Source organism: Cladophialophora psammophila, assembly GCF_000585535.1.
Source record: "Cladophialophora psammophila CBS 110553 chromosome Unknown aczJe-supercont1.43, whole genome shotgun sequence".
Taxonomy (NCBI): domain Eukaryota; kingdom Fungi; phylum Ascomycota; class Eurotiomycetes; order Chaetothyriales; family Herpotrichiellaceae; genus Cladophialophora; species Cladophialophora psammophila.
The window spans coordinates 47,632-70,791 of NW_006912964.1; the positions used below are offsets into that span (position 1 = coordinate 47,632).

The 23,160-nt window shown below is 51.9% G+C and overlaps 8 protein-coding genes across 8 annotated transcripts; 5 read left to right on the forward strand and 3 right to left on the reverse strand.

Moving 5' to 3' along the window:
- Positions 1 to 523: 523 nt before the first annotated feature.
- A1O5_13154 (selenocysteine lyase) lies at positions 524 to 3,001 on the reverse strand (the record flags this gene model as incomplete). The annotated part of the gene is made up of 1 exon (XM_007753721.1): positions 524 to 3,001. One exon carries the CDS (start codon positions 2,999 to 3,001, stop codon positions 524 to 526), a length of 2,478 nt encoding a protein of 825 aa, XP_007751911.1.
- A 1,725-nt stretch (positions 3,002 to 4,726) lies between these two features.
- A1O5_13155 (uncharacterized protein) lies at positions 4,727 to 6,712 on the forward strand (the record flags this gene model as incomplete). The annotated part of the gene is made up of 5 exons (XM_007753722.1): positions 4,727 to 4,949; positions 5,008 to 5,187; positions 5,240 to 5,383; positions 5,477 to 6,418; positions 6,555 to 6,712. The coding sequence occupies 5 exons, from the start codon at positions 4,727 to 4,729 to the stop codon at positions 6,710 to 6,712; spliced, it is 1,647 nt and encodes a 548-aa protein (XP_007751912.1).
- An 816-nt stretch (positions 6,713 to 7,528) lies between these two features.
- Positions 7,529 to 8,183, reverse strand: A1O5_13156 (uncharacterized protein; the record flags this gene model as incomplete). Its single annotated transcript, XM_007753723.1, has 2 exons — positions 7,529 to 8,056; positions 8,109 to 8,183. 2 exons carry the CDS (start codon positions 8,181 to 8,183, stop codon positions 7,529 to 7,531), a joined length of 603 nt encoding a protein of 200 aa, XP_007751913.1.
- A 969-nt stretch (positions 8,184 to 9,152) lies between these two features.
- A1O5_13157 (uncharacterized protein) lies at positions 9,153 to 9,801 on the forward strand (the record flags this gene model as incomplete). Its single annotated transcript, XM_007753724.1, has 3 exons — positions 9,153 to 9,329; positions 9,459 to 9,701; positions 9,748 to 9,801. 3 exons carry the CDS (start codon positions 9,153 to 9,155, stop codon positions 9,799 to 9,801), a joined length of 474 nt encoding a protein of 157 aa, XP_007751914.1.
- Positions 9,802 to 11,359: 1,558 nt separating this feature from the next.
- On the forward strand, positions 11,360 to 12,184 carry A1O5_13158 (uncharacterized protein; the record flags this gene model as incomplete). Its single annotated transcript, XM_007753725.1, has 1 exon — positions 11,360 to 12,184. The coding sequence occupies one exon, from the start codon at positions 11,360 to 11,362 to the stop codon at positions 12,182 to 12,184; it is 825 nt and encodes a 274-aa protein (XP_007751915.1).
- Positions 12,185 to 13,192: 1,008 nt separating this feature from the next.
- Positions 13,193 to 14,558, forward strand: A1O5_13159 (alcohol dehydrogenase; the record flags this gene model as incomplete). The annotated part of the gene is made up of 4 exons (XM_007753726.1): positions 13,193 to 13,309; positions 13,478 to 13,710; positions 13,769 to 14,383; positions 14,444 to 14,558. The coding sequence occupies 4 exons, from the start codon at positions 13,193 to 13,195 to the stop codon at positions 14,556 to 14,558; spliced, it is 1,080 nt and encodes a 359-aa protein (XP_007751916.1).
- A 363-nt stretch (positions 14,559 to 14,921) lies between these two features.
- Positions 14,922 to 18,902, forward strand: A1O5_13160 (uncharacterized protein; the record flags this gene model as incomplete). The annotated part of the gene is made up of 1 exon (XM_007753727.1): positions 14,922 to 18,902. One exon carries the CDS (start codon positions 14,922 to 14,924, stop codon positions 18,900 to 18,902), a length of 3,981 nt encoding a protein of 1,326 aa, XP_007751917.1.
- Positions 18,903 to 20,005: 1,103 nt separating this feature from the next.
- On the reverse strand, positions 20,006 to 21,169 carry A1O5_13161 (uncharacterized protein; the record flags this gene model as incomplete). Its single annotated transcript, XM_007753728.1, has 3 exons — positions 20,006 to 20,437; positions 20,493 to 20,856; positions 20,907 to 21,169. 3 exons carry the CDS (start codon positions 21,167 to 21,169, stop codon positions 20,006 to 20,008), a joined length of 1,059 nt encoding a protein of 352 aa, XP_007751918.1.
- Between the last annotated feature and the right edge of the window lie 1,991 nt (positions 21,170 to 23,160).

Genomic DNA, 23,160 nt, shown 5'->3' on the forward strand with positions numbered 1-23,160 from the left:
AAGCCGTTATCCAGATTGACGAGAAATGTGTCCAACAGAACCGGGAAAATAACAGTTGTTTAAACAGTCGATGCAGGTCTTCAATCAGACCCAACTGCGATTCCAGCGATGTCATCACAATGAATCTACTGACTGGGCCAGAAGGGTTCAATGGAGGTCCTCAGCCTAACATCCAACACCATTATGTCAGACAATTCGGTCGACAAAGGGAAAGTGCCACCGGCCCATGTCGTTCCACAGTGCGCCAAATCCTTCAAATTGTGTTTTTGGTCCAGAAACAGCAGACATGCCGGACTTGGTCCACTCCAAGGGGGTTTGTCGGTCGAGATCTCTTCTGCAAATACTCCGTCTACTCCATAATGTAATTGTGCCCATTGCATCACAACTTCCGCAGGGCTAGACAGATTAGGTCTGAAGACGAGATCCGAACCGCGATTTTACTTCTCGGGTCTCGTCCGCCAGGGAACACCAACACGAGATTACTTGGAGCCACTGTGTCAAACTTTCTGAAACTGGTGCCAGTTCAGCTCGCTGTCCATGGCGTAATCCGGTCCCCAATCTTAATGCTAACACGCGGCCGGCGAGAACAATCCTCTGGCATGCTACCAGACATCAAACACATGTGCATGCCAAACCAAACCCGGCCATCCTTTCGCCTTGTTTTCGCCAAGGTGCTGAAAGGCTCCTGTCTCCGTTGTGCGCTCTTCTGGTCCACGCAGACCATTTGACATCGTTGGCACGGCCCCAGGATTTCGAACACACTGTCCAGACCATCTCCAATCTGTAAACTCGTCCACTCATCCTCGATATATGGGTTTTCTATTAACCCCCGTCTAAGGTCCTCAGCAATGACTATATTGCCACGGAATGAGTCGGCAGTGACAGCTTTGCCGATGCCACCATTTTGCTTAATCTGCTCATTGAGACGGTTGACACTAGAACGTGAAACAAGCAAGATAGGGCTTTCGTTAGACAGAGCGATGGATTTTCCAACTTCAGTGGCCTGTTTTCCGTGACGCAAACCAGGCACTCGCACTTTGGCCTGTCTGATGGTGCCGTCATTTGGAAATCTCGCCAGCGTACAAGGGACTCCCAAGGCTTCGGTAAAGAATTCCACCACTTCGGATGAAGTGTAGACATGAACGTCGACATTCTCACCACACACGTTTGAAGATTTGTTTGTTGTGCGTTCACATTTAGTAATGGTTCCTGTGCGCATAAGCTTCGAGTCCAAATTGAGAACGAGCTTCTTGTTTTGCGAAGACCCAGAATCGAAGGAGACCCGAATTACGCCCATTTGCAAGTCAATCTCGGGACGAATAAGTGCCATTCGTGGGAAGCGCTTCTGACTCAGCGCAACGTTGGTGCCCTCGTGGACGAGACACCATTCTCGATCCCATGCAAGTCCTTTCGGTCCCACCTCCCACAGCACGTCGCAGGGAACTCTATATGCCGCGCAACTTTTGATGGGAAAAACCGACAAGCTCTCGACCACAAAACTCTGAGGCGTCGGGGGCGGCCCGGCCACTGATCCATGCTCTTGTGTTTGTGCCGGGGCACCGCGGTCCACGTAGAACTCTTTGATAAAATCAATGATTGACGCCACATCCTGTGTGTTGCTCATTGCACCCAAACTCAGCCGGATCGCACCCGTCGGTTTACCATTAACAATGTCATTCTCGCCTCCGCACCGCTGGCCTTCGGCGTAGTTCCGGCGCAACTCATCCACCGAAAGCCCAAGATGGCCTGCGATGCCGCCGGGATTGCATAGGCCACCCGTCCTGAATTGTATATTCTTCACAATCCCAAGTTTCTCTGCTTCCGAATTACTTACGTATTTGCCCCGGCTGTCTTTGAGGTTGAAGGCAACAGTAGGGCCTAGCGGGAGAGAATCCGAAAGCCCATCAGGGTAAATGGCGCAGACCTTGCTTCCATTGGCATGTTGAAGGCTGCGGAGTTGATTTCGGAGCGTAGACGCCAGGAAGTTCGTATGCTTCGAGACATTCCCCATCGACCCGTACAGTCTTCTGTGGATGTCCAGCGCCGCCTGTAACGCAATGATGCTGTGGAAGGCCACAGTCCCGTCCTCGAGACAGCTGTGCAACGAAGGAGTTTTCTTGGCGTGCCAACTTTCTCCTAACGTCGCGACCGAGTCTACCGTTCCTCCGCCGAAATACCTCCGCCGACGGAGGATATCGCCGGAGGACTTCCGCACAATTAGAGCTCCGAGATCTGGAAAGCCGAAGATCTTGTAGAAGCTCAGCGCTATGAAATCGGGTGCCGTGGAGTCGTCCGAAAGGTCGAGTGGCGCCGTCGATACCAGGGCGGCAGCATCGAGAAGAGTAAAGAAAGATTGCCCAGAGGTCCTTGTTGCCTTCCGTATCCTTCGGATCCATTTCAGCGGCAGCCGACGGCCTGTCATGTTTGATTGAGCGGGATAGGCAAAAAGTGACAGATCCCCTTCGACGGTGGAACGTTGATTCTCCAAATCTTTCAGCCACGCCTCGACGTCTCCGTCATTGGCAAAGCAGGTCGTTCCACCAGTCGCTAGTTCCCTCACTCCAACGAGACTGGTATGAGCCTCAGCATGATAGTAGTATCTGAACCCGGATGCATGATCTCTGAAGGCATCTCCAACAAGCTTAACGGCTGCTGTCGCATTGGGAACGAAGACTACGTCGAATTCATCAGGGACGGCGTTGAAGAATCGCAAGACTTGAAGCCGAGCATCGTCGATTCGACGAGAGGATAGTTGCGAAGACGCCGAAGCCGAATGTGGATTGCCGAACAAGCTCCCTGTGAGCTCTTCGGAATACCTCTGAATCAAGGACTTTGCATATAACGTTGTCCCCGCGTGATCGAGATAGGTCGTGTCTTTCAGCTGGGGATATTCTACCTCCCTAATATAGTCAATATTCGTGATGTAGCCGGTCTCTGGTGTGATTTCTGCCACAAATTGCGTTCCCCACGCAGAAAAAGCAAGATTGACATTGTCTCTCATGGTGGCCAGCGCTGAAATACCTGTCGATCTGGACGGATTGATGTCGGCGTTGTTGCACAGCCCATTGACCTCTTGAGGAGACAGAATGAATGTCGAATATATCAAGATCGCGGTAAGAGTTGGCGAGGCAGTCAAGGAAAGGAAAAGCAACTGTGGATGTACGAGTACGAAATAAAATGGTCAGAGGTGGGGGATGGCGGTAAAAGGGAAGACTGAAATCATAAAAATGAACACGAGGGCGAGTTCTCGGCCTTCTCCGATGGCCGCACACCCTGTCGTTTTATTGGTGCGGAGGCCCGCTCTTATCTCAGACTCAATCCTGTCAAAAATGGGTGAACAACACATCGACTCGGTCAGCTAGTAAGCCAGGAAGAACTCTGCAGCGTACTCGGTATACAGGAGCAAATTGCGGCGGAAAACTGGTGAGAAATCAGAGGCTGGTGGTATGCTTGCTCAGGCCCCTTCTGGGTCTTATTGTTTGAAATTGGTCACCAGGGAAGGGGACAAGTCTTTGGTTTTCCGGCAAATCCAGGTCGAATTTGATAAAGCCTTGTCTGGCTTCAAGTTGCAAAACAACGAGCTCTATGCGCAGCCGACCACTACTCTCACGACACGGCAGATCTTCCATGTCGCATTGGCGTTTGGCCTTCGGAGTGACGGGACTCATAAAGATGACCGAAATGGCCGCTTAAGAGACGAGATTTCTCGTGTGCCCTATGTCTAAGGACGATAGCGTATGTGATTCCTGGTATAGTCAAGCGTTTGTGGGTGGAATGCTCTTTTGACTTGTTCAAAAGGGAAACAAGAAATCGCTGACAGCGCTGAGCTATTCTCAATATGATTCCGAAGCTGCGCTATGCCGAGTTTGTCTTTCGCCCTTGAGTCGGAAATTTTCACCCTCATTCCTCTCCTTCGAGAGTTACTCAGCTCAACATCTCTCCATCCTGTGCCCTTTTATACCGAGATTCCGCGACAATGATGACAAAATGTTCGACACAGATGGGTCTGGAGTCTTCAGAATCACCACACGGCATTTAGGAGACTCTTCTCTGCCGACGCCATCCGCTTCCAGCACGGAGCTCGAGCAAGCGTGCCTTGGCTCGCCTTTTATCCTGCTTGGCTCGAGCATTGAGGCTAATTGCTCCTTTCTTTGAACCTTCTATCATCAGTCCAGGTCTTGCAGCCAAAAAAGCTTCCAGGGTCATGATCTGCCGCTTGGTATTTTCCTCGTTGGAGACTTGGAGTATGTGGCTTGAAGCGCCTCAGCTAACATCGGTCGCCATTCGACCACACAACAAGCCAAGGGATTCCGGGCTGACTGTCGACCTTGAGAGAAGTTTCCTGCGAGGCTGTCGCTTGTGGATGTAACCAAAACGGTTGGATGTGGTCGATCAACAACCGCTGCCTTGTCCAAAGCCTCCACGGCCAACCCCGGATTCCCATTTCTCCACTTTGAATGCTCCACCCTCTTAGAGATACGTATTTCCTCCTCCCGGTCCTCTTGTGCCACCCCCAGGGATTGCTGTATTGCTGAGGGGTTTTGACTAGGGTGATATTGTTTGCAAGCGAGGATAAATTTGCCTCCATTATGTCGCGGTCGCGGCTGTTCCTCGGACGTAGTCGACGAAGAAGAGAAATAAGAGGGAAGAGTTCCCTCAATCAGCTCCGGGAAAAGAGCATTCTGTTCTTGTTTTCAGTGCCGTTGATACCAACATTGTGCTCGTCATGGCTACTACTAAGATATTCAAGCCCGCCACACATGAGGTTGGGGCCTCCGATCCCATTCTCACTCGCATCGTCCAGGAAGACAAAGTGCCTTGGTATCGCAAACGGAACTTGCGATATCTCTACTTCATGCTCTTTCCGACATGCATGGGGATTGAGTTGACATCTGGCTTCGATTCGCAGATGATCAATGCCCTACAGATTGTCCCATCTTGGATTGAGTGTACAAATCCTGCCAGACTAATGTGCATCAAGAGGAATGCTAATCTGTTTGGCTGCAGACTTTGGTAACCCGGAAGGCTCTTTGAAAGGTATCATTGCCGCGGCATATTCGCTTGGAGCCATCTGCTCTCTCCCTTTTATTCCCATTGTCAACGAGAAACTCGGCAGAAGAGGGTCAATCTTTCTCGGTTCGCTGATCATGGTTGTCGGCGCCATCGTCCAAGGATTTGCGCGAAATGGTCAGTCCCGAGATCATAGCTTGGTGATTTTCGTGTTGACAATGAGCTGTAGTTGGAATGTACATCGCCGCACGTCTCATTCTGGGTTTCGGCATACCGACTTGCATCGTCTCTGGCTCTGCGCTGATCGGTGAACTCGGGTATCCCAAGGAACGCCCCGTTTTGACGTCTCTGTTCAACGTATCCTATTTCATCGGTAAATGACCCCACCAAACGAGAATGTTTAGCTGCGGTTGTCAATTAGGGTTCTCCATTCTATTTGCATTTGCTGACAAGTCGAACATGACAGGTCAAATCGCTGCCGCTGGCATCACTTTCGGAACGAATAGCATCGCAAGCAATTGGGCCTGGCGGATCCCATCTCTTCTGCAAATGGTTCCGTCAATGTTGCAAATTTGCTTCGTCTACTTTTTGCCCGAGAGTCCCCGTTGGTTGATCACCAAAGACCGCACTGAGGAAGCTTACGATATCCTTGTAAAATACCACGCCGAAGGTGACCGGGACTCTGAATTCGTGCGAGCTGAAATGGCTCAGATGCAAACCACCATCCGTCTGGAGCTGGAAGCATCGAGGAAATCTTGGTTGTCTGTCATCCATTCTCCGGGCATGCGTCGACGTGTCTTCATCTCGTCTTTCCTAGGGCTCTTCACCCAATGGTCGGGCAACACCTTGATCTCGTACTATCTCGGCGACCTGCTGGCCATGATCGGCCACACCGACAGTATCTTTAAACAGAAAATCAATCTCGGCAACTCATGTTGGTCCCTCGTTTGTGCGTTCACGGCCGCAATGTTGGTTACTCGCTTTAAACGCCGAACCATGTATCTCGCCTGCACATGCAGCTTACTCGTCGTCTACATCTGCTGGACTGTAACGATGCAGCAATCCATTGCCGCTGTTGAAGCCGATCGGACAAACACCGCGGCGGGCACCGCCACGATCTTCTTCATCTTCCTCTATGCGCCTTGCTACAATATCGGCTACAACGCTCTAACATACACTTATCTCGTGGAGCTCTGGCCGTATGCGGAACGATCTCGCGGCATCGCCGTTTTCCAGCTATTCGGCAGGATGGCCGGGTTTTTCACCACGTTTGTGAACCCCATCGGCCTGAAGAACATCAGCTGGAAATGGCTGATCACGTATTGCTGCTGGCTGGCCTTTGAGATCTGCTTCGTGTGGTTCTTCTTCCCTGAGACGGCAGGGAGGACACTGGAGGAGTTGGCCTTTTGTAAGTGTCACACCCCCTCCTTTCCAACTGACACTTCCCCATCCTTTCCCTGCTCTCCGCTTCCATACTCTGGTTTATTCTTGCAGCATGAGGGAAGTCATGAGCAGATTTTCTCATGCTAACACCGTTCGAATAGTGTTCGAGGACAAAGCTCTCGCCGACAAAGCCGTCGTGGCCGTCGAAAAGGTCGTGCATCACGAAGATATGGATCCCGTGGCGATGGACGTGAAGCGCTCTGAAATTGGGCACGCGGAGGTCATAGAGGCGATTGAGGAGAAGCTGGGTAAGGTGTAGTCGGACAACGTAGGCATGGTACGTTGACTGGCAAGCCTAATATACTCGTCACTTGAGTCGCTTTGATCATAGGAGGGAAAGATATCCGTGTGAGAGGCAAGAATGTTCGTCGAGGCCATAAGACAATATCGAAAACAGGAAACGCATGAGTTATGATGGGACTTGAGATACATGTGAGAGCAACTTGTCTAGGACGACGGTCTCCGTAAGTCTATGAAGGTTGATCACAGAGGGAGAGGGACAGGGGATACTAACGTAGCATACGTTCTGTAGTACTAGGTTCGAAGTACGTATGTATGTATGTATGCCGCGCGTTCTTTGCACCATTCATCCTTCATTCTTCCCGAGGATGAGAATCAGATCCTTTACGACTGTCAGTGGTTGGTCTCAACCTCTGAAAGGCGAAAGTCTTGCGGGATATGGACTGCTCCGCGCATAGCGCTCAATGACGAGACGAATGGCATGTTGTAGAAACCTCCTATATGACAGATTCTTGACCCTGTTGTTTATATTAAACCATTTCGTCTCGCGAGAGAGGAATATTGTGCACTTTCCTGACTCCTCTGCTCCGTCAATGTTCGTCATCAATATCCTCGTCAATAGCGTTCTCCGAGCAACTGAGAGATCCGCCGGTAAAATCAGCTCGCTACTCACTAACACATTGACATAATCCAAGAGGCCGAATCCTCGCGGCCTACATTCACAACATGAATAAGGAAATTCGTCCAGTGTAATTTTTCGGAGTCGGCCCACCTCTTCTGGCGAGTCACGTTCATGTTCATCCAGTGCATAATGGTTGGAACTTAGTCATTCCGCTTAAACGACGTATCGGTGGCGGCTGGTGCTCCTCCTCGATCCAGAACGAGAGTGACCTCGTCGACTGCTGTGTCTCGACCGCCTGACTTCCTTGGTGACGACCACTCTTTCGTGACGATGGAGGAAGAGGGCTAGGATGAAGGTGAAGAAGAACAAGATGGTATTCATTATCCCCAAGGCCCAGGAAGCCTTTAGCATAGAACAATTCTTGTTGAGATGTGCCGCCCATGATGAACCGCTGGTCCGTCCATAGTAGCCAAAGGGGCCCAAGTTGATGAATATGGACCCGCTAGTGAAGTTGCCGCAGTCGGCGTCATCGATAGCTCTGAGTTCGACGTCGGCGGCGATGAAAGCGCCCACGAAGCAAAGGTCGATGAATGCGACGAAGAGAGCAGAGCGACGGGTCGAGCCGAGACGGAGGAGGGTCACCACAGCCCAAGCGCAGGCGAGAACGGAGACGATGAACAAGGTCAGGATGAAGGCTGGAGTCAGTTGATTGTTTTCATCGAAGCCGTCGACGAACCATGCCTGGGGTGCGGGTGTCAGTAGTGGTGTGCCTTCGGGAAAGGATAGGGCGTACCAGCATGCCAATGACGGGGATTAACGTGACAATCTCCACGAATCTCCAGAAGCAGAAGAGCAACCCGCCGAGCATCTTGTTTAGCGGTAGTGTTTCGAATTAACGCAGGCTGTGTGGTTTGGGAGCCGACTCTCTTTTGCCGTGATGAGGCTTGAGGGAATCGTACAGACGGTCAGGGTTTCGTCGCCTAATGTCAATGCGGGCGGGGTGCAGTTCATGCAGAAGCAGGTTTGACGGAAGAAGTCTGGAAAAAGACGAGAGGATGCGGAATCATTGGGGTAGATAGGAGGAGCACAGAGAGAGAGGAGGGGAGGGGGAGAATGAGAAAGAGAGAAAGAGAGAAGAGAGAGAGAGGAGGCTGGGCAAGCCGTCAAGATCAATCGGGTTCGCCGACGAGGTGAGGTGAGGTGCAGGCGTTGGGTAGCTGACTTGCTGGCGAGGGCTGCGAGGGGGTAGCTAGCTCGGTACCACGTAAATACCTACTTGGTACCCCAATATGCACCGAGTCCGTCGTAAGCGGGCTCCCTCGTACTTTGTAGAATGGCAGTGGCTGGGCGAGGCGGCGGCAGTGGTGCCCGTCTCACCGTCTCGCCGTCTCATCACGTCGTCATCGCACATGCGAAACTCTGTATTAGTGTTCAGCGAAGTGTTTCCTCCTCTCTTTGATTGGTGCTTTCTTCCACAGCCAGAGGTTCCTTTTTTGCTGCCGTCTTCCTGCTTTTTTCATGCCTCAAATCTGGGAACGCAGCTTGAGACAACACGACCACCCAAGACACCCATCCTACGGGATCGGCATATCGCCTATTCTTGCATCTGCGTCACCGACAGCACGGGGTTCCTGCGCCTTTGAATCATGTATGGCATGCTCGCCCATTGTCCTTCGATCGTCCAACGTCGTCTGGCTCCCTGGTACACGCGCCTACCCGGCCCTATATCCTTCCATATATTCACCCAAGTTGGTCAATTTGGCGTGAAGTGATTGTGATCACAGTCCGCTCACTCGAATGGCGGGCGAGGCCAGAGAGGAAGAGGGTAATCAACAGCATGGCGAACTCCCCACCGCAGCACAGATACTCGCAAATCCCTCAGATCAAGAAGCCCTGGAGCTTGCCCCGCGATTGTCGGCAACGACCACGAACCAAAGCGCCTCAAGGCCCTATCGATGGTGGAGGAGGCATATCTCTATGGGCGTCCCTCATGTTGCTTGCCGCGACCACTTGGGTAAGGATACGTGCTTGGAGCGGCTGCCGAGATCATCCGTCTTCCTTTACTTCTCCGACTTTCACGACTGACTCAGCCGTTTTAATAGCAAATGAAAGGACTTTTCTTGGTTACCTACGAACTGCTCAGGCATTTGCTATGGTGGGCGTGATTATCGCCCAGTTCTTCCGATTAAACCACAGTCTTGAACCGAACCCACACCTGGGCTTCTTCCTCGTTGGCGTACCGTTATCTTGTGTCTGCCATGCTTCTGCCATCCTTATATCTGGTCTCGGAGCCCTCCGGTTCATTCGATATCAAAAGGCCATGGCCCGTGGTGATGCTCTATCCGGTGGGTGGGAGATGACATGTATTGGCGTGCTTACTACTCTGGTCAGTCCGATGACCGTTCCGCTTCCTCCCTGCTAACACGGCCCAGATTCTTGTCACCACTTTTCTCCTCACGCTGATTATAAGCGTCAAGAACGGCTGATTGGAATCAGAATGATCACAGTCACGGTTTGCGACATTGTCCGGGAGCCCCAATCAAAAAACTCACCATGAGAACAAGGGGTTCAGGTCTGCTGCATTGGTCCAGAATAGAAAGGCCTTCCGGTAAGATTCCCTTCACAGGGTATCGACGCCTTTTGACGCTGGAGCCGCCATGGCTTCTTTGGTCACTCCTGCAAGCGACGGCTCTTCTCTGGACCGTGCGTGTATTTGCTTTGGCCGCGGAGGAAGCACGGAGCCAAAGCTATTGCTCGGTCTACAAATCACACCACTCTGTGCATCAACCACCGAACTTTGCGGCAGCGGAAGACTTAACGACTACTCCCGGTACACAAGCTCCTCGGCTGAAAAAGGGATTGCGGCAGCATCGCGCATAACCCTGGATTCCTGAAAGGCCACTCAAAGGAAGATATCCTTCCGAAGTGGGTGCAAAACAGAGCTTGTGGTGATAACGTACATAAGTGGGCTTTGCTTAGCTCTATAGTTCTGGACCCAAGTTCCACACCCCCCAGGCCAACATACTCTGGAAATCAAGCAGAGGCATGAGAACTACTCAGTAGATGCCCACTCGTGCCAGATTGAGCAACTGCAACCCTAATGCAGTGAACATGTGCCTCCTCTGCAATGTGGGGGAAGATGGCACTAACGACGTCTACCCACATTCCAGAGCGCAAAATGCCCGAAACAGTGTCTAACAAATCGCTGCTATCGCCATGACCACTCTACCGACGTTCTTTTGTCGATCAAGGATCAGAATCCATCACCTCTTCCGCATTCGGTCTATCACTCTTGAACCGACTATTGCACTATATCCACTCCTCCCCCCTCAATGGAGTCTGCCTCGCTATCGGCAAAATGCCTAACGTCTTGGAAGGTGGTTCCGGAAGCGGTCGCTAAGGCCCTTTGGGCAACGCCAACCAACAGAAGGCCAGATAATATCATCTGCGACCACAAACCTAACCCGTTAACTCCCTGCAATTGGGCCTGCCAATGACTGTTTCCGGGCATAAGCTGCCTCGCTAATCCCCTCCATGGCCCTGCGGCATACCATTCTGCGCCCAATAGGTGGCCGACAGAAGCGCCGGGCAGGGTCGTCACGTGATTTTAGCTGCTTCCATGGCCCCATGTTGGTTTTCTCCGCCATAGGTTACCTTTGCGTTCTCAATCGTGGTACCTAGGTCGATGGAGGACATCGAGTACACTAGAGCAACCTTGAAGGTTTGTTTGTGGCTCGGAGTGTGGTAAGTGGCCTTGCCGGGGAGTTGGACAGGCCCGAAAAGTTTGCCTTTCACGATGGCGGAGCATCGAAATGCTGCGTCGAGATGTGTACAATACTCCAACTTCATTCGTGTCCGTCCATGGACGGCAGTGCTTTTACCTTATCATCAAGGCAATAGTTCAACAGTCACTAATGACCACTGCACCCTTGTGTGACCTGGTGGTCCCTCCATTGCCCCGTTCAGCCCAATGCCGACATCATATATAAGACAGACTTGCTCTTAAAGTCACAGACTTTCGATCTCCAGCTTCTTTCCTCCAAAATGTCTATTCCCACTGAACAGTTTTCGCATCTTGCTTTTGTCGACGAGGATCCCGAGAACCAGTTGCCGGAAGAGATGCGGTTCGACGAGACAACCTTGGAGGAGAGGAAGATCCTAGTCAGGGATATCATTTCATCCTTTGACACCTCGGTCCTGCCGACGGAATTCAAACCTGACGTCTATGAGAGAATAACGGAAGAACAATCCAGAAGAGCAACCACTGAATGGACCATTCGAGATGACTTGCATGCGACTTTGATGCAGTGGGGGTCTCACGATGAGATTGCATGGACACTGCTCCGTAGAATTGCACCCAGAGATCGGGCTCTTGGGTTTGGACAAAAGTTGCGCAGGCGATTCAACGAGCAGTTCGACCGGTATGATGGCAAAGTGAACAATGCCCGCCGTATGACAGGGACAGAACTACGGACCGAGATCGCTGAGATACGCAGCCAACTTCAAAGACTTGCAGGTGCAGCTACCGCCGAGGCCAGCCGATATAACATTACGATGGTGTTGCTCGAGGCTTTGGAGAAGGTCTGCGATAGGGACGATGAGGTTGAACCAGCTCGACGCAGCGGACGTCTGTCGATGGAAGGTGCGGCTGGTGGCGCTGAAGCGGTACCAACTCTTTACCGCAGCCTAATCGAGGATGACTCGACAGATTTCATGCTCGATGCGCTTGACGTTATTCGGGACAAGTGGCCGAGGACGCTGACAACTCGTGAGGCAAAGGACCAACTGTCAAGGATTAATGCGGCTCTGCACGAGAAGGTTGCTCCACACGATTATCAAACCCGGCTGCAGGCCCTTCTTGCAGGGTAGGGAGCCTCTGGTATGCCACATTGCCTTCAACGCGAGAGGGGGACCTGTGCCTCGGATGAGCCCCAGCCCTGACTCGAGCGTCTAAATGGACAAGGCTCGGGTGGAAGGGGATGAGATTCTCAATTCCCGGGTCTCTCTCTTGTCTTTCCACATGCTAATTGTGGATGGCATTGGCATGCATTGGCTTTTCTTTCTCTTTCCCTCTTTCATTCAGCATTTGAGCAGCCTGCATATTGGCACGGGTGCGGTAATGCTGCTGATACGGTGGTGTTTGCTTCAGTTTTCTGTCCTTGCTCGACTCTGTGAGGCTGACAGTGCACTTGGAAAGCGGTCGATTCGACTATTGATGGGATAATTTTGCTAGGTAATGTAGCGATATAGGGAGGATAGTTACAGACACGACGTCTGATTGCATGTTTGCCACCTTCTCGGCGTATCTTCGCCCCGGACTGAGTCGTGCTTCGCTTCTTGCCTGACTGCGTCGCTGCCCACTCGGCTGATGATCCTACAAGGTCCTCCGTACATGCAGTGGGCATCCCACCCCCACAAAATTCCGAGCTTTCTATGCCTCGGCCGGAGCTTGGAGCTTGGAGCCTCCTGAGAACATCCATCGGATTTTCGCGGCGTCGAGACAATAAGTCCTGGGCGAGCTGGCGACCTCGCGGCAGCGGAAGGAGGCCCGCTGACTCGACAGAGTCGAAGACGACAATCAAAGCGATCAGATTCAGAAAAGGAACAAGGACGAGAGCGAGATGAAGGATCTGCCTCGATGATGCCCCGCAAGAGTTCCGCACAGACATGGCTTCAAAGTGGAAGATGGTCCAGACACTCCAAATACACACTGTTACCCCTCTTCATGGAAGACGCGTCCGCTCAATCCTTTATCTAGGGCCAGGACCGCAGTCGAAATCCCCCTCTCTTTCTTCCTGCGCGTGTTTACTGTGTAACCTCTCTTAAATCTTCTTCCAATTCACCTTAGCAACTCGTATTCTTGTGCATCTTCTCAAAATGGCGGCGGTTCAAGTTCCTTCTAGGCACAAGGCCTTGGTGTACGACAATCCTGGCAGTATTTCCACCAAGATCGAGGAGATCGAAACCCCCAAGCCTGGTGTTGGCGAGGTACTGGTGAATTTGACACATTCTGGAGGCGAGCCTATCCTTCTCATTGACGCATAGGGGAAGAATGACACTGACTCGGCCGTATAGTCTGCCACTCGGTAAGCACTTGGTATTGATGAATTGACAGATGAAAGACGACAGAGTTGACCCTGATGCCTTTCTTCTGCCAAACAGGACATGGGAGTTATGTGCAATGCGTGGGCATGGCTTCCGGCCCCAACACAAAAAGGTCAAGTGGGTGGCCACGAAGGAGTCGGCACTGTGGCTGCCCTGGGACCCGGCACTGAAACTTCTGGCCTGAAGACTGGCGACCGTGTGGGTATCAAATGGATTGCCTCTGCTTGCGGGAACTGTGTCCCTTGTCTCGTTGGCGCAGATGCCTCCTGTACCTCAGCAAAGATCTCGGGGTATGTTTGTTCATTTCACACCACAAGGGAAGATCCCGTTGTTAACTCACCGGCTTAGATATTATTTCCCAGGAACATTCCAGCAATATGCCATTGCACCAGCCCACTATGTCACTCCTATCCCCGACGGTCTTCCCAGCGATATGGCAGCACCAATGCTGTGCGGCGGCGTCACTGTCTACGTAGCTCTGAAGAAGCTCATAGACCAGGGGGTTCGTCCTGGCGACTGGGTAGTCATCCCTGGCGGTGGCGGCGGGCTCGGTCATCTGGCCCTGCAAATCGGAGCTCGGGGAATGGGATTCCGCATGATTGGCATTGACATGGGCGCAAAAGAAAAACTGGTCAAGGATTGCGGCGCAGAAGTGTTCCTGGATTTGTCCAAATACAGTCGGGACGACGAAGGAACCAAGAAATTGGTGGAAGATGTCAAGGCTGCTACACGGGGTGGTGCTGCGGGCGTGGTGGTCTGCACAGCTAGCAACGTCGCTTATGCCCAAGGGCTGAGCTTCCTCAAGTTCAGAGGCACGTTGGTCTGTGTGGGTGTGCCCGAGGGTGCTCCGGTGCCCATTGCCACAGCGAACCCAGCCGCGCTTTTGGTTTCGGAGTTGAAGATTGTGGGCAGCGCAGTAGGCAACAGGAAGGAGGCAATTGAGACCTTGGAGCTGGCGGCTAGGTGAGTCCATATGCTTATTCCCCGTCCCATACAAGCCATGTGTGCTGACAGCCAGGATAGGGGTATTGTCAAAACGCATTTCGAACTTCAGCCGATGAGCAAGTTGACCGAGACGTTTGAGAGGATGGACAAGGGTGAGCTACAGGGCAGAGTCGTTCTCGACCTGAGTGGGTGATTCAACATGAAAGATTGGAGACATGAAAATAGCAATCTGTCGTATGGGAACAAATACAACTTCCCACAGGCTTTATAGGTCCTTTTTAAGAGTGTTTAGTGCTCGTGTTCTTCTCGCTGCTTCTGCACGGTGAGACTGTCTTGCGCAAGGCTGGGCTTTTAGCCCACCAGCCTCGCCCGCCATCTGCCCCAAGAATCTACCACTGCGCCTCCCAGCCTGCGAAGATATGTCCGCCTAGGCGAACAATGTTCACGGCAAGCTCGATTCCCACGTACCCCCGGAGACCCTAAACACAGTGGCATGACCAGCGGCTGTGAGCCTCTTGATGGCCGTGATATGCCATTGTGATTTGAAATTGAGGCAATGAATCCATACAATCAACAGCCGTACGGGTTTTCGCAGCAGACACCAGGCCCGCCACAGCCTCCGTGGCAAGCACCTCCTCGAAGACAAGGATGGGGAGACCCGAGACTTCACGGGCAGCAGCAACAACAACAGCAGCAAGCACAGTCACCGGGGTCTCCTTATCATACTGCCATTCCCTCCTCGCATGCGTTTGGACCTCCCCTCCCGCCTCCGCCGACTCAATACCCCTCGCAGCAGTTTGATACACATCAGTGGGGAGTCAGATATAACCAGGGACTGGGTGCTCAAAATCAGAATCAAAATCAACATCAGGAAGCCAAACCTGCGTTACCGCCGCGTCCTTCCTCCGCCGCAGGTAGAATAAGCCCGCAGCCTCATCAGCCAGGCTATTCGCAGCAGCCAGCACCAGTGCCAGCACCATCACAACAGCAATATCCGACATCGTGGAACGACCCCTATCACACAAGTCCGACTGTGCCACCACCACCTCCTCCTCCCCGACCAGTTGAGTATCAGGCCCAGATACAGGCGGCCCATCACAATCGAGCCGGTACTCCGCATCAAGAATACTCTCTTCAACCTCCTTCACATCACTACGATCCTCCTCAACCACAGCAGAACGCATGGGCCACACAAAATTCACTGCCAACAGGACCATCGTATCACCCAACACCACATCCGCCGCCGCAACAGGTTTCAGGCGCAGTGGACGGTCCATTGGTGTCGCCGATAGATTCCACTAGTAGCTACTGGGGCAGTGGTCATCAAGCCCATTCAAGTACAAGCCAGGGCCCGAACAACTATGATCCTTCTTCTGCTGCTCAAAATCCAGATGTCAAGCCTGCACGCTCTCAGGCGCTGGGTTTCGGCGGACCCTCTGATTGGGAACATTACGATCCTAATGCGCCTCCCCCTGAACAAACACCTACGAGTCCTCCTCCGAATACTCTGTATCAAGCTCACGGCCCTATCTCGCCTCCTCAGACACGCGCAACCCTACCTGCTACTTACCAGATTCCAAAGCCGGAGCCTGCACTCCCGACCCATGCCGTTGAGATTGGCGTTGCTAGCACAGTGTCACCCCGAAAGGGTTCCCGCACTCAACCGCCTCCGACAGTGGACAATGTTCCATCTGCGCCATCACAGCCTGCTGACGACAGGCCCTCATCTGCTGGCCAATATAGCGGTGACATTTCCGCCCGGTCTGACAGTAGTCTCAATGGAACAGGGAATATTGACAGCGTCATTCAGGCTTGGAATGCTCCCTTAAAATTACACTCTGCTCAAGATTCAACACCGAGACCCGAATCTCGTGCATCTGCTCCAGCGATTGCATCGCCAGACCCAGGCCCGTCTCCAGTCAATGTGAAAACAGTTGACCCCTATGACGATCTCGAACCGGAATTCAAAGCATCACTCAAGAGGTACGCGGCGATGCTACGGAAGGAGGCAGAAGCCGAGGCTGATGATGAGAAATTCGAGATCTTCCAGAGCTTTGTCAACAAGGAGCTGAGGCTGAGGAGTCTTCTTTACGGGGTCGAACTCAAGAAGGATGCAGTCAAGGAAGTTAATAAGGCGGCTAGTCTAGCCGACATTCAGGCTATTTTGCCCAACTCCACCATCTCCTCTGGCAGGACGAGTAAAGACCTTGATCGAGTGAACGAATTAGTTGATATGTCTTCTGGATCGGCATCAGTACCGGCACCACCGCCAGCTCAACAATCACAAACCCAACCATCGATTAATGCAGTAGTAACAACCGACCAAGCGAATGTCGTGCAGAAAGAACAACGGAAGCTCGACATTTCCAAGCACAAAGAAGCTGCACCTCCTCCTGCTGCACAGCCCGTAGCCGAACCAGTCGTCGAAGACCGGCCGAAGCCGAAGGATGCCCTTCATGTCATGGTCTCAGTGCCAGGCCAAGAAGAAGATTATAGTCCCGGTGGTCGGCCGTTAATGAAAAAAGTTGCGGCCGATGGTGAGGATGAAGACTATAGTCCCGGTGGTCGTCCAATCACTGCCAAATCCGTGGCAACTTCGTCAACGAAAGCTTCGTCTATTAGCACAATCATTCAACAGCAGCTTCGCCAACAATCAGAGGATATTCTGTCCCCCAGCATTGATGCGCCAATGGTCATCGGAGACTATGCAACGCCTGAACCAGCTTCACCAGGCATGAACGCCCCAATAGTTGTGCTACCCGAGGCTCCGAAGGCTCAAGCGTCACCGGGACGACTGTCTCAAGATAACAGCAGCAAGCCGATCATTCCTATCAAGTTTGAACCTCCTCGCCCTGCATACACGCCATTTCGCTACAGTACAGGTGTCCAGGAAGAGAAGACAAAGACCCTAAAACCGGCAGACCAAGCATACTCATCGTTGCGAAACTCGGTAGCCGATTCGGGTCGTTTAATGGCCCAGGATGCGGCATTACTGGCACCCGTCAGACCATCTTCCACCAGCGGCAAAAAGGAACATGAAGAGGCATTCATCGGCTTGATTAGAAAGCAGAGCATGGCTGTGAGACAGAAAAATCTTGGACCAGGCCTGGGACTGCCGCCTCCAGCTATCAGGCCTGGCAGCGAACCCAATACCACTACCACCTCTACCCAACCTAAGCCGCCCATGGTCATGCGTATAGGAACTCCAGCCACAGCAACGATCAAGCGCCAACAGGCGCCGGCGGATGCCCTCAAAGAGGCCGCGGCTGCCCTGCGATCCCTTTTACCGCCCGCGACAGACATATTTTCCCCCATAGAGGCCAATCCTGAACATCCAAAACTCCAACTCATCAATTCCAAAATCGACTCCATCCCTGACTCTTTCTCATTCATTCACGACACTGTGGTGGAGTGGGATCGTACCAACCGACTTGTCCGCAAAGAACAAGAAGCTGAACGGCAGGCCCGCCAAGAAGAATCGGAAGGACACATTGACGCCCTCTTCAATGACAACGAGATTGGATATGCAGATATCGGGGACTTAGAGGCGGAATTCAAACTCAAGGAAGCAGAGAGGAGGTACGACGAGGATCAAGCAGAGCTGGAAAGCTTTACGAGCCAGGTTTTTGTGGTTGTTACGGAGAGGCTGCAGAAAGAGATTACAGAGCTGATGACCGCGTATACCATGGCGATTGACTTGCTCGATATCGAGAGTTTGGCGGTGTCCCGCTGCTTCAAAGCCAATGATAGGAGGGCTGCGGTGAGGATGTCCGAAGTCATGTCGTACGTCCTCAACTTGTTTAACAAGATCGAGATACGGTACACCAAAGTGGCTGAAGCGCATGTGGAACGCGAAAGGCGCCGCAAACACCTCGAACTCACCGTACTATATACTAACGGCGATGTACAAGGGGTGAAGAAATTGGAGAAGGAGTTTGCAGTGGCAGAGAAGATGGCCGTTCTGCACGAAGCAAGGGGCAGAGATAACAGGGCCAACAAGCTGATGGATTCATTCGATCGTGTCACTGTCCGCGGGTTGGGCGATAACCAGGTCTTTACGGACGAGATCTTTGGCAGACTTCAGGATGTTAAACAGGCAATCGACTCTGGAGCAATCCAGAATGAGAAAGAGAAGTTATACGAACAAGACGGCGCAAGGGATATACTCTCACTCGCTCAAAACGCATTGGACACCGTCATGGCCGATTCTCGGCGGTTACTCGCTCTCTCGAACGAGGCGGACGTGTTGCTCAACGATGCGGACTACAATGTGTCGGTGGCGGAGGCACAGGTAGCCGATGCAGACAAACCGACGTATGCGAACCTGGAAAAGGAGAAGGCTAAAGAGGACGCAAAGTTGGTCGAAGAGATGAATGTGCGGATCAGCAGTGTCACCAAAGGGCCGCAGGAGGGGATTGCCATGATCCGAGAGTTGATTGATCGGATTGGGGATGATCCGGCACACCAGGAACGAATTAAGAAGGCTTTGGAGGCGGCGAAGATAAGAAATGCGAATGGAGTGAGTGAAGGTCGATGATGTTGGGCGTGGAGGAGCAACTGGAGAGGGTTGTTTTGATATCCTGTGGTTGTGTATTTTCGCTCGTGGGTGGAGATGTTGCATGTATCAAGTCACGATTCTTAGGTTGTATTTGGTTGTATTGTCTATTTTGCAGACAACAGAAGTCCTCTTATAGCCTCTTGCAGGAGTAGTCTGGAGGATCAGAGGGTGGCACTGCGTGTGGCTTTAGCCTTGTCAGATGTTGGTTTTTGATAAGACGCTCAGCTGGCACGAATCTCGTTTTGCCAACGCAGACATCGTTGCTGCCTGGTGCGACGTAGAGAGTCGTTGTCCAATAAAGCAGTTCTTTACCAAGATATCGTCTGGTTGGGATATCTTACCATTATCTTAGATGAATATCTGAGGACACATCCCACACGAGGGAAGATGAACTGGCAGGAAAACAGTGTCAGTCATGGCTGGACACGCAACGCATGTGCATTATTGACAACCCAGCACCCACGATCCGGGCAATTGACTGCTTCCTGCTTCCTGTCCTGCGTCCTCATTCCATGTCACCCGAGGACCCTGAACTTTGACTTCTAGCCTCCTCTTCTTCCTCTTTCTATCATCTCTACCGAATGACACTTGGCCCTTGTCCTGGCTACAGTCTTCAGGATAAGACTCGCAAGTTTCGATTATGCGCACTCTCTCGGTGAACCTCGACTTCGATTCGATACACGGAGATCGCTTATCTTGCGGAAAAGACTGCACACAGCATGAAAATCTCAAGTTGGGATCAAAAAGATACAGACATGTTGGGCGGGAACCAGGAAGAGAACTCCGGGTATATTCGACCAAATGAATGTTCTATACTTCTCAATCACTAGAAATATGTATCGGTTTCGACATTTCTTCAAGATGAACATAGTACACACAACTCCGCAGGCAGGTCCTTAAAGAAGGGGCTCTCACCTATTGCGACAACGACAACAGCGACAACAACTAAAACGAGGCCTTATCGAAAAATACCTTGTCACACCAACTCATTCCCATTCAGCACAGTGTTGGAAACGAAATCCGCGTCCCGTTTGTTGTTGCTTGGAATCCTTCTACAACACTTTTGATGCTCCATCGTCCATTTACAGCCTGGGTTTCTTGCGATATTTCACAATCAACTCATCGCTGAACAAGTGGCTTTCACTGTCCAAGATACCGGCAGTGACCATTTCGTCATCAACAAGCTCATGCAGCATCGAGTCCAGAAAGCTCCTCTGTTCCTTAATGAATGCCTTGGTGGCCTTGGTGTCGAAGCGACGAGCTCGCTTGCCCTCCCTGATCTCCTTCAAGTGTGCTCGAACGCGCTCCTCAAGCATCTCAAACCGGTATTCAGCATACTGCGAGTACAGCTCCCTGAGATCTGAGATGGGACGCACGGTGGTCAGCACAGTGTCGTCCTTGATGAATGCCGACTTGGGCCGGAATGAGGTCACCATCGAGATGCGTTCCGTGGTTCCCAGAGCACGCAGAGCTTGGTGCTCGATGTATCGACCTTGAAGGACGATGGCATTACCCTGCAATATGGTCAGTCGACGAGAATATAGCGTGGTGTCTCATTTGGCGGCTTACCATCGCAGGACCACGGACTTTCATGATCTGTCCAGTGCCCGTTCTCAATGCTGTCTCACCACCAATCATGTTGGCGCAGTCACTGAGCATGGTAACACAAACAAAAGGATAGCTGTCGGTGTGCCAGTCGACTATGGGCTGATCGTCTTCATAGGGACACCCAGAAACGCCTTCGTCTGCTTCTCGATGAGACTTCTCTTCTAACGCCTGCTTGACTGCTTCGATTTGTTCCTGGGTGTTGCCCGAGATGTTAATATGAGCAATTTCAAGGTCCATGGCAGGGACAAGCTCGACACCAGCGATCTTGGACACAATTGAGAGGACCGCAGGGCTTCGCCAGGCATCGTACACGAATGGTGCATATCTGTTCTCATCAGTCTGCCGTTGTCGGACAGCGCCAAAGATTGAACTCACTCGGGAGCAAATCCTCGGAGCTGGCAGTGGGCAAGTTCGCTGGAGTACTTGCAGTTGTCCCAAACTGGCTTGCTGAGAACCTCAGCTCTCATCTGCTGAATAGCCTCTTCAGTGAAAAGGGGGAAAGGCTCTGATACGGCATTGGGTGACACTCCCTTCTCAGCAAACCCAATCTCCTTCATGGTCCAGATCTTGCTGGGCGGCTGGTAATTGAGATGCTTCTCAGGATCGAAGGTAGGTCCTTTGAGGGCTTTGGGAGCCATGTTGCTGTGTGAACTTGATCTTTTCCTCTTAACGGTACCAAAAGCGGATGATTGAGGAGTAAGTACGTCTGCTGAAGCCATCGCACTTGAGGTTGACTATATACCCTGGGAAAGATGGACAACGAAGTAGGTAAGTGCAGTGAAGACGGTACAAGGCTAACAGATCAAGCAAGGTAATCAGAAGTTTATCGTTTCGTGAAGAGAAGACAAAGGTTGCAAAGCAATTGAGGGCAATGGGGCGTGTATTCACGCAAACAAAGGAACAACCTTATATCAAAGCCCTTTTAGTCACTCTTCAGCAAACGTCAACCATCCTAGGTAAGGTGTATGTGGCTCCAAGCAGCTTCGAAATGACCAGGCCAACGTCAGATACTCCCGTGAATCCGGATGAGGGTTGAATGGGGGAAATCCTTCGCACAGGCGATTGCTAGCTCATAGCATCGATCCTGCAAGCAAGTACAGAATACTCCACTAGATAAGAGGATTGACGGAGGGACACTGTTCTGGATCGAGGGAAGCAAGACATCCAACTGCAGGGCTACAACTGTCCGCAGTGTCACAATTCGCTCAGCACTTTGGGCTTCTTATCAGCCGGCAAGCTGTCCTTATCATTTACCTACCTATCGGGAAGGCCTTGACCTGAAATTGGTCAACATGTGTGGACCGTGGATAGCTCCCACCAGCCAGGTTATTGAAGGCGACTTTGGCGAAAGCTGGGGGATGTCCGCGAAACAGCCTGTGGAGACTGTCAGAACGCAATCACCGCAGACGACACCTTTTTTCTCTCTCGTGAATGGAAATTGTTGCTGTGTTTGGATTAAAATCACTGCCTGTTGCCCCATCCATTTTCTCCCGCAACAGCAGCGATGGGCCTGGATCCTATCAACTTTGACATGTGCGGATATGCACCTGTTGATTTTTCTCTCTGGCCACACCGATTCCACCCCGGATGGTCCTCCATCCAACGGTCTCGAAACGGTGTGAGCAAAAAAGCATACGACATGTTGACATGACCTTGGCTACGTGTATCGTGGAGCACGAAGGTGAAGAAGATGGCGGATAGCTGTCAATTTATGGGACCATAGCCGTCAACATGTCTGGTGAGGAAACCCAGTTTTATGTCGGTGTGACCGGTGAATATGCCTAACATGACTCCCATTATTCATGCCGCAGCCAACAGGACACGCATAAGGGGCCCGACAATGCATCATCGCTTATTGAAGTTTGTGGTTGTGGACAAACCCCGCCGTAAGGTGGTGGATGGATCTATTGACCAAAAATGGCAACGGGCCGGGCTGTCTCAGGAGCTGCAAGAGCTGTGCTGTCCCTGGAGACTGCTTGGGACCTATTTGGCCACTCATAAGATTCGACCCCCGCGAGCTATCTGTGACCTTTGAATCAACCTTGCTGGTCATGTTGATGTTGTAGATTAGAGAGTCCGGCCTTTCTGAGGAATAGGGGGTCCATCGATGTTGATTGCGCATCGATATCCTTCGGCCGAGGGATCGACGCAAATGTCCTTTGTGCTTTGTGCTCAATATTTGGTGATGACGTTAGGCAAGAGTAGATGTCAAGGGCTCATGTAGAACGGTCAAGGTGTGTTGCTTCCCAATCCGGTACTATTCGACAGGAAACTATTAGTATGGAACAGTCAAAATTGGCGATTCGCAGTGAGGTTGCTTGCTGATTGGGTGATGGTTAAGCAGAGAAGGTTGTTCTCAACCTGAGAAGAGTTCATCTCTGGTCTCCTCGAGCTAAATATTAGCTGAGCCGTGCGGCAGCGAGACATGGAGCAGCATAGAGTCTCAGGCTCAGGCTCATTGAGGCTGGCGGGACATGTGAGGGCACGAGGGCGAGGAGCGGTAGAGACAGACTCAACGGAGCACCATTTTCATACATTCTGTGCGAGGCACTGTCGAGCTGTGTAAGGGGGTCCCCTAGGCCCCCCTATGTAGCACTTCACTCCCTAGCCAGGAGGGCTGGTGGGCTTA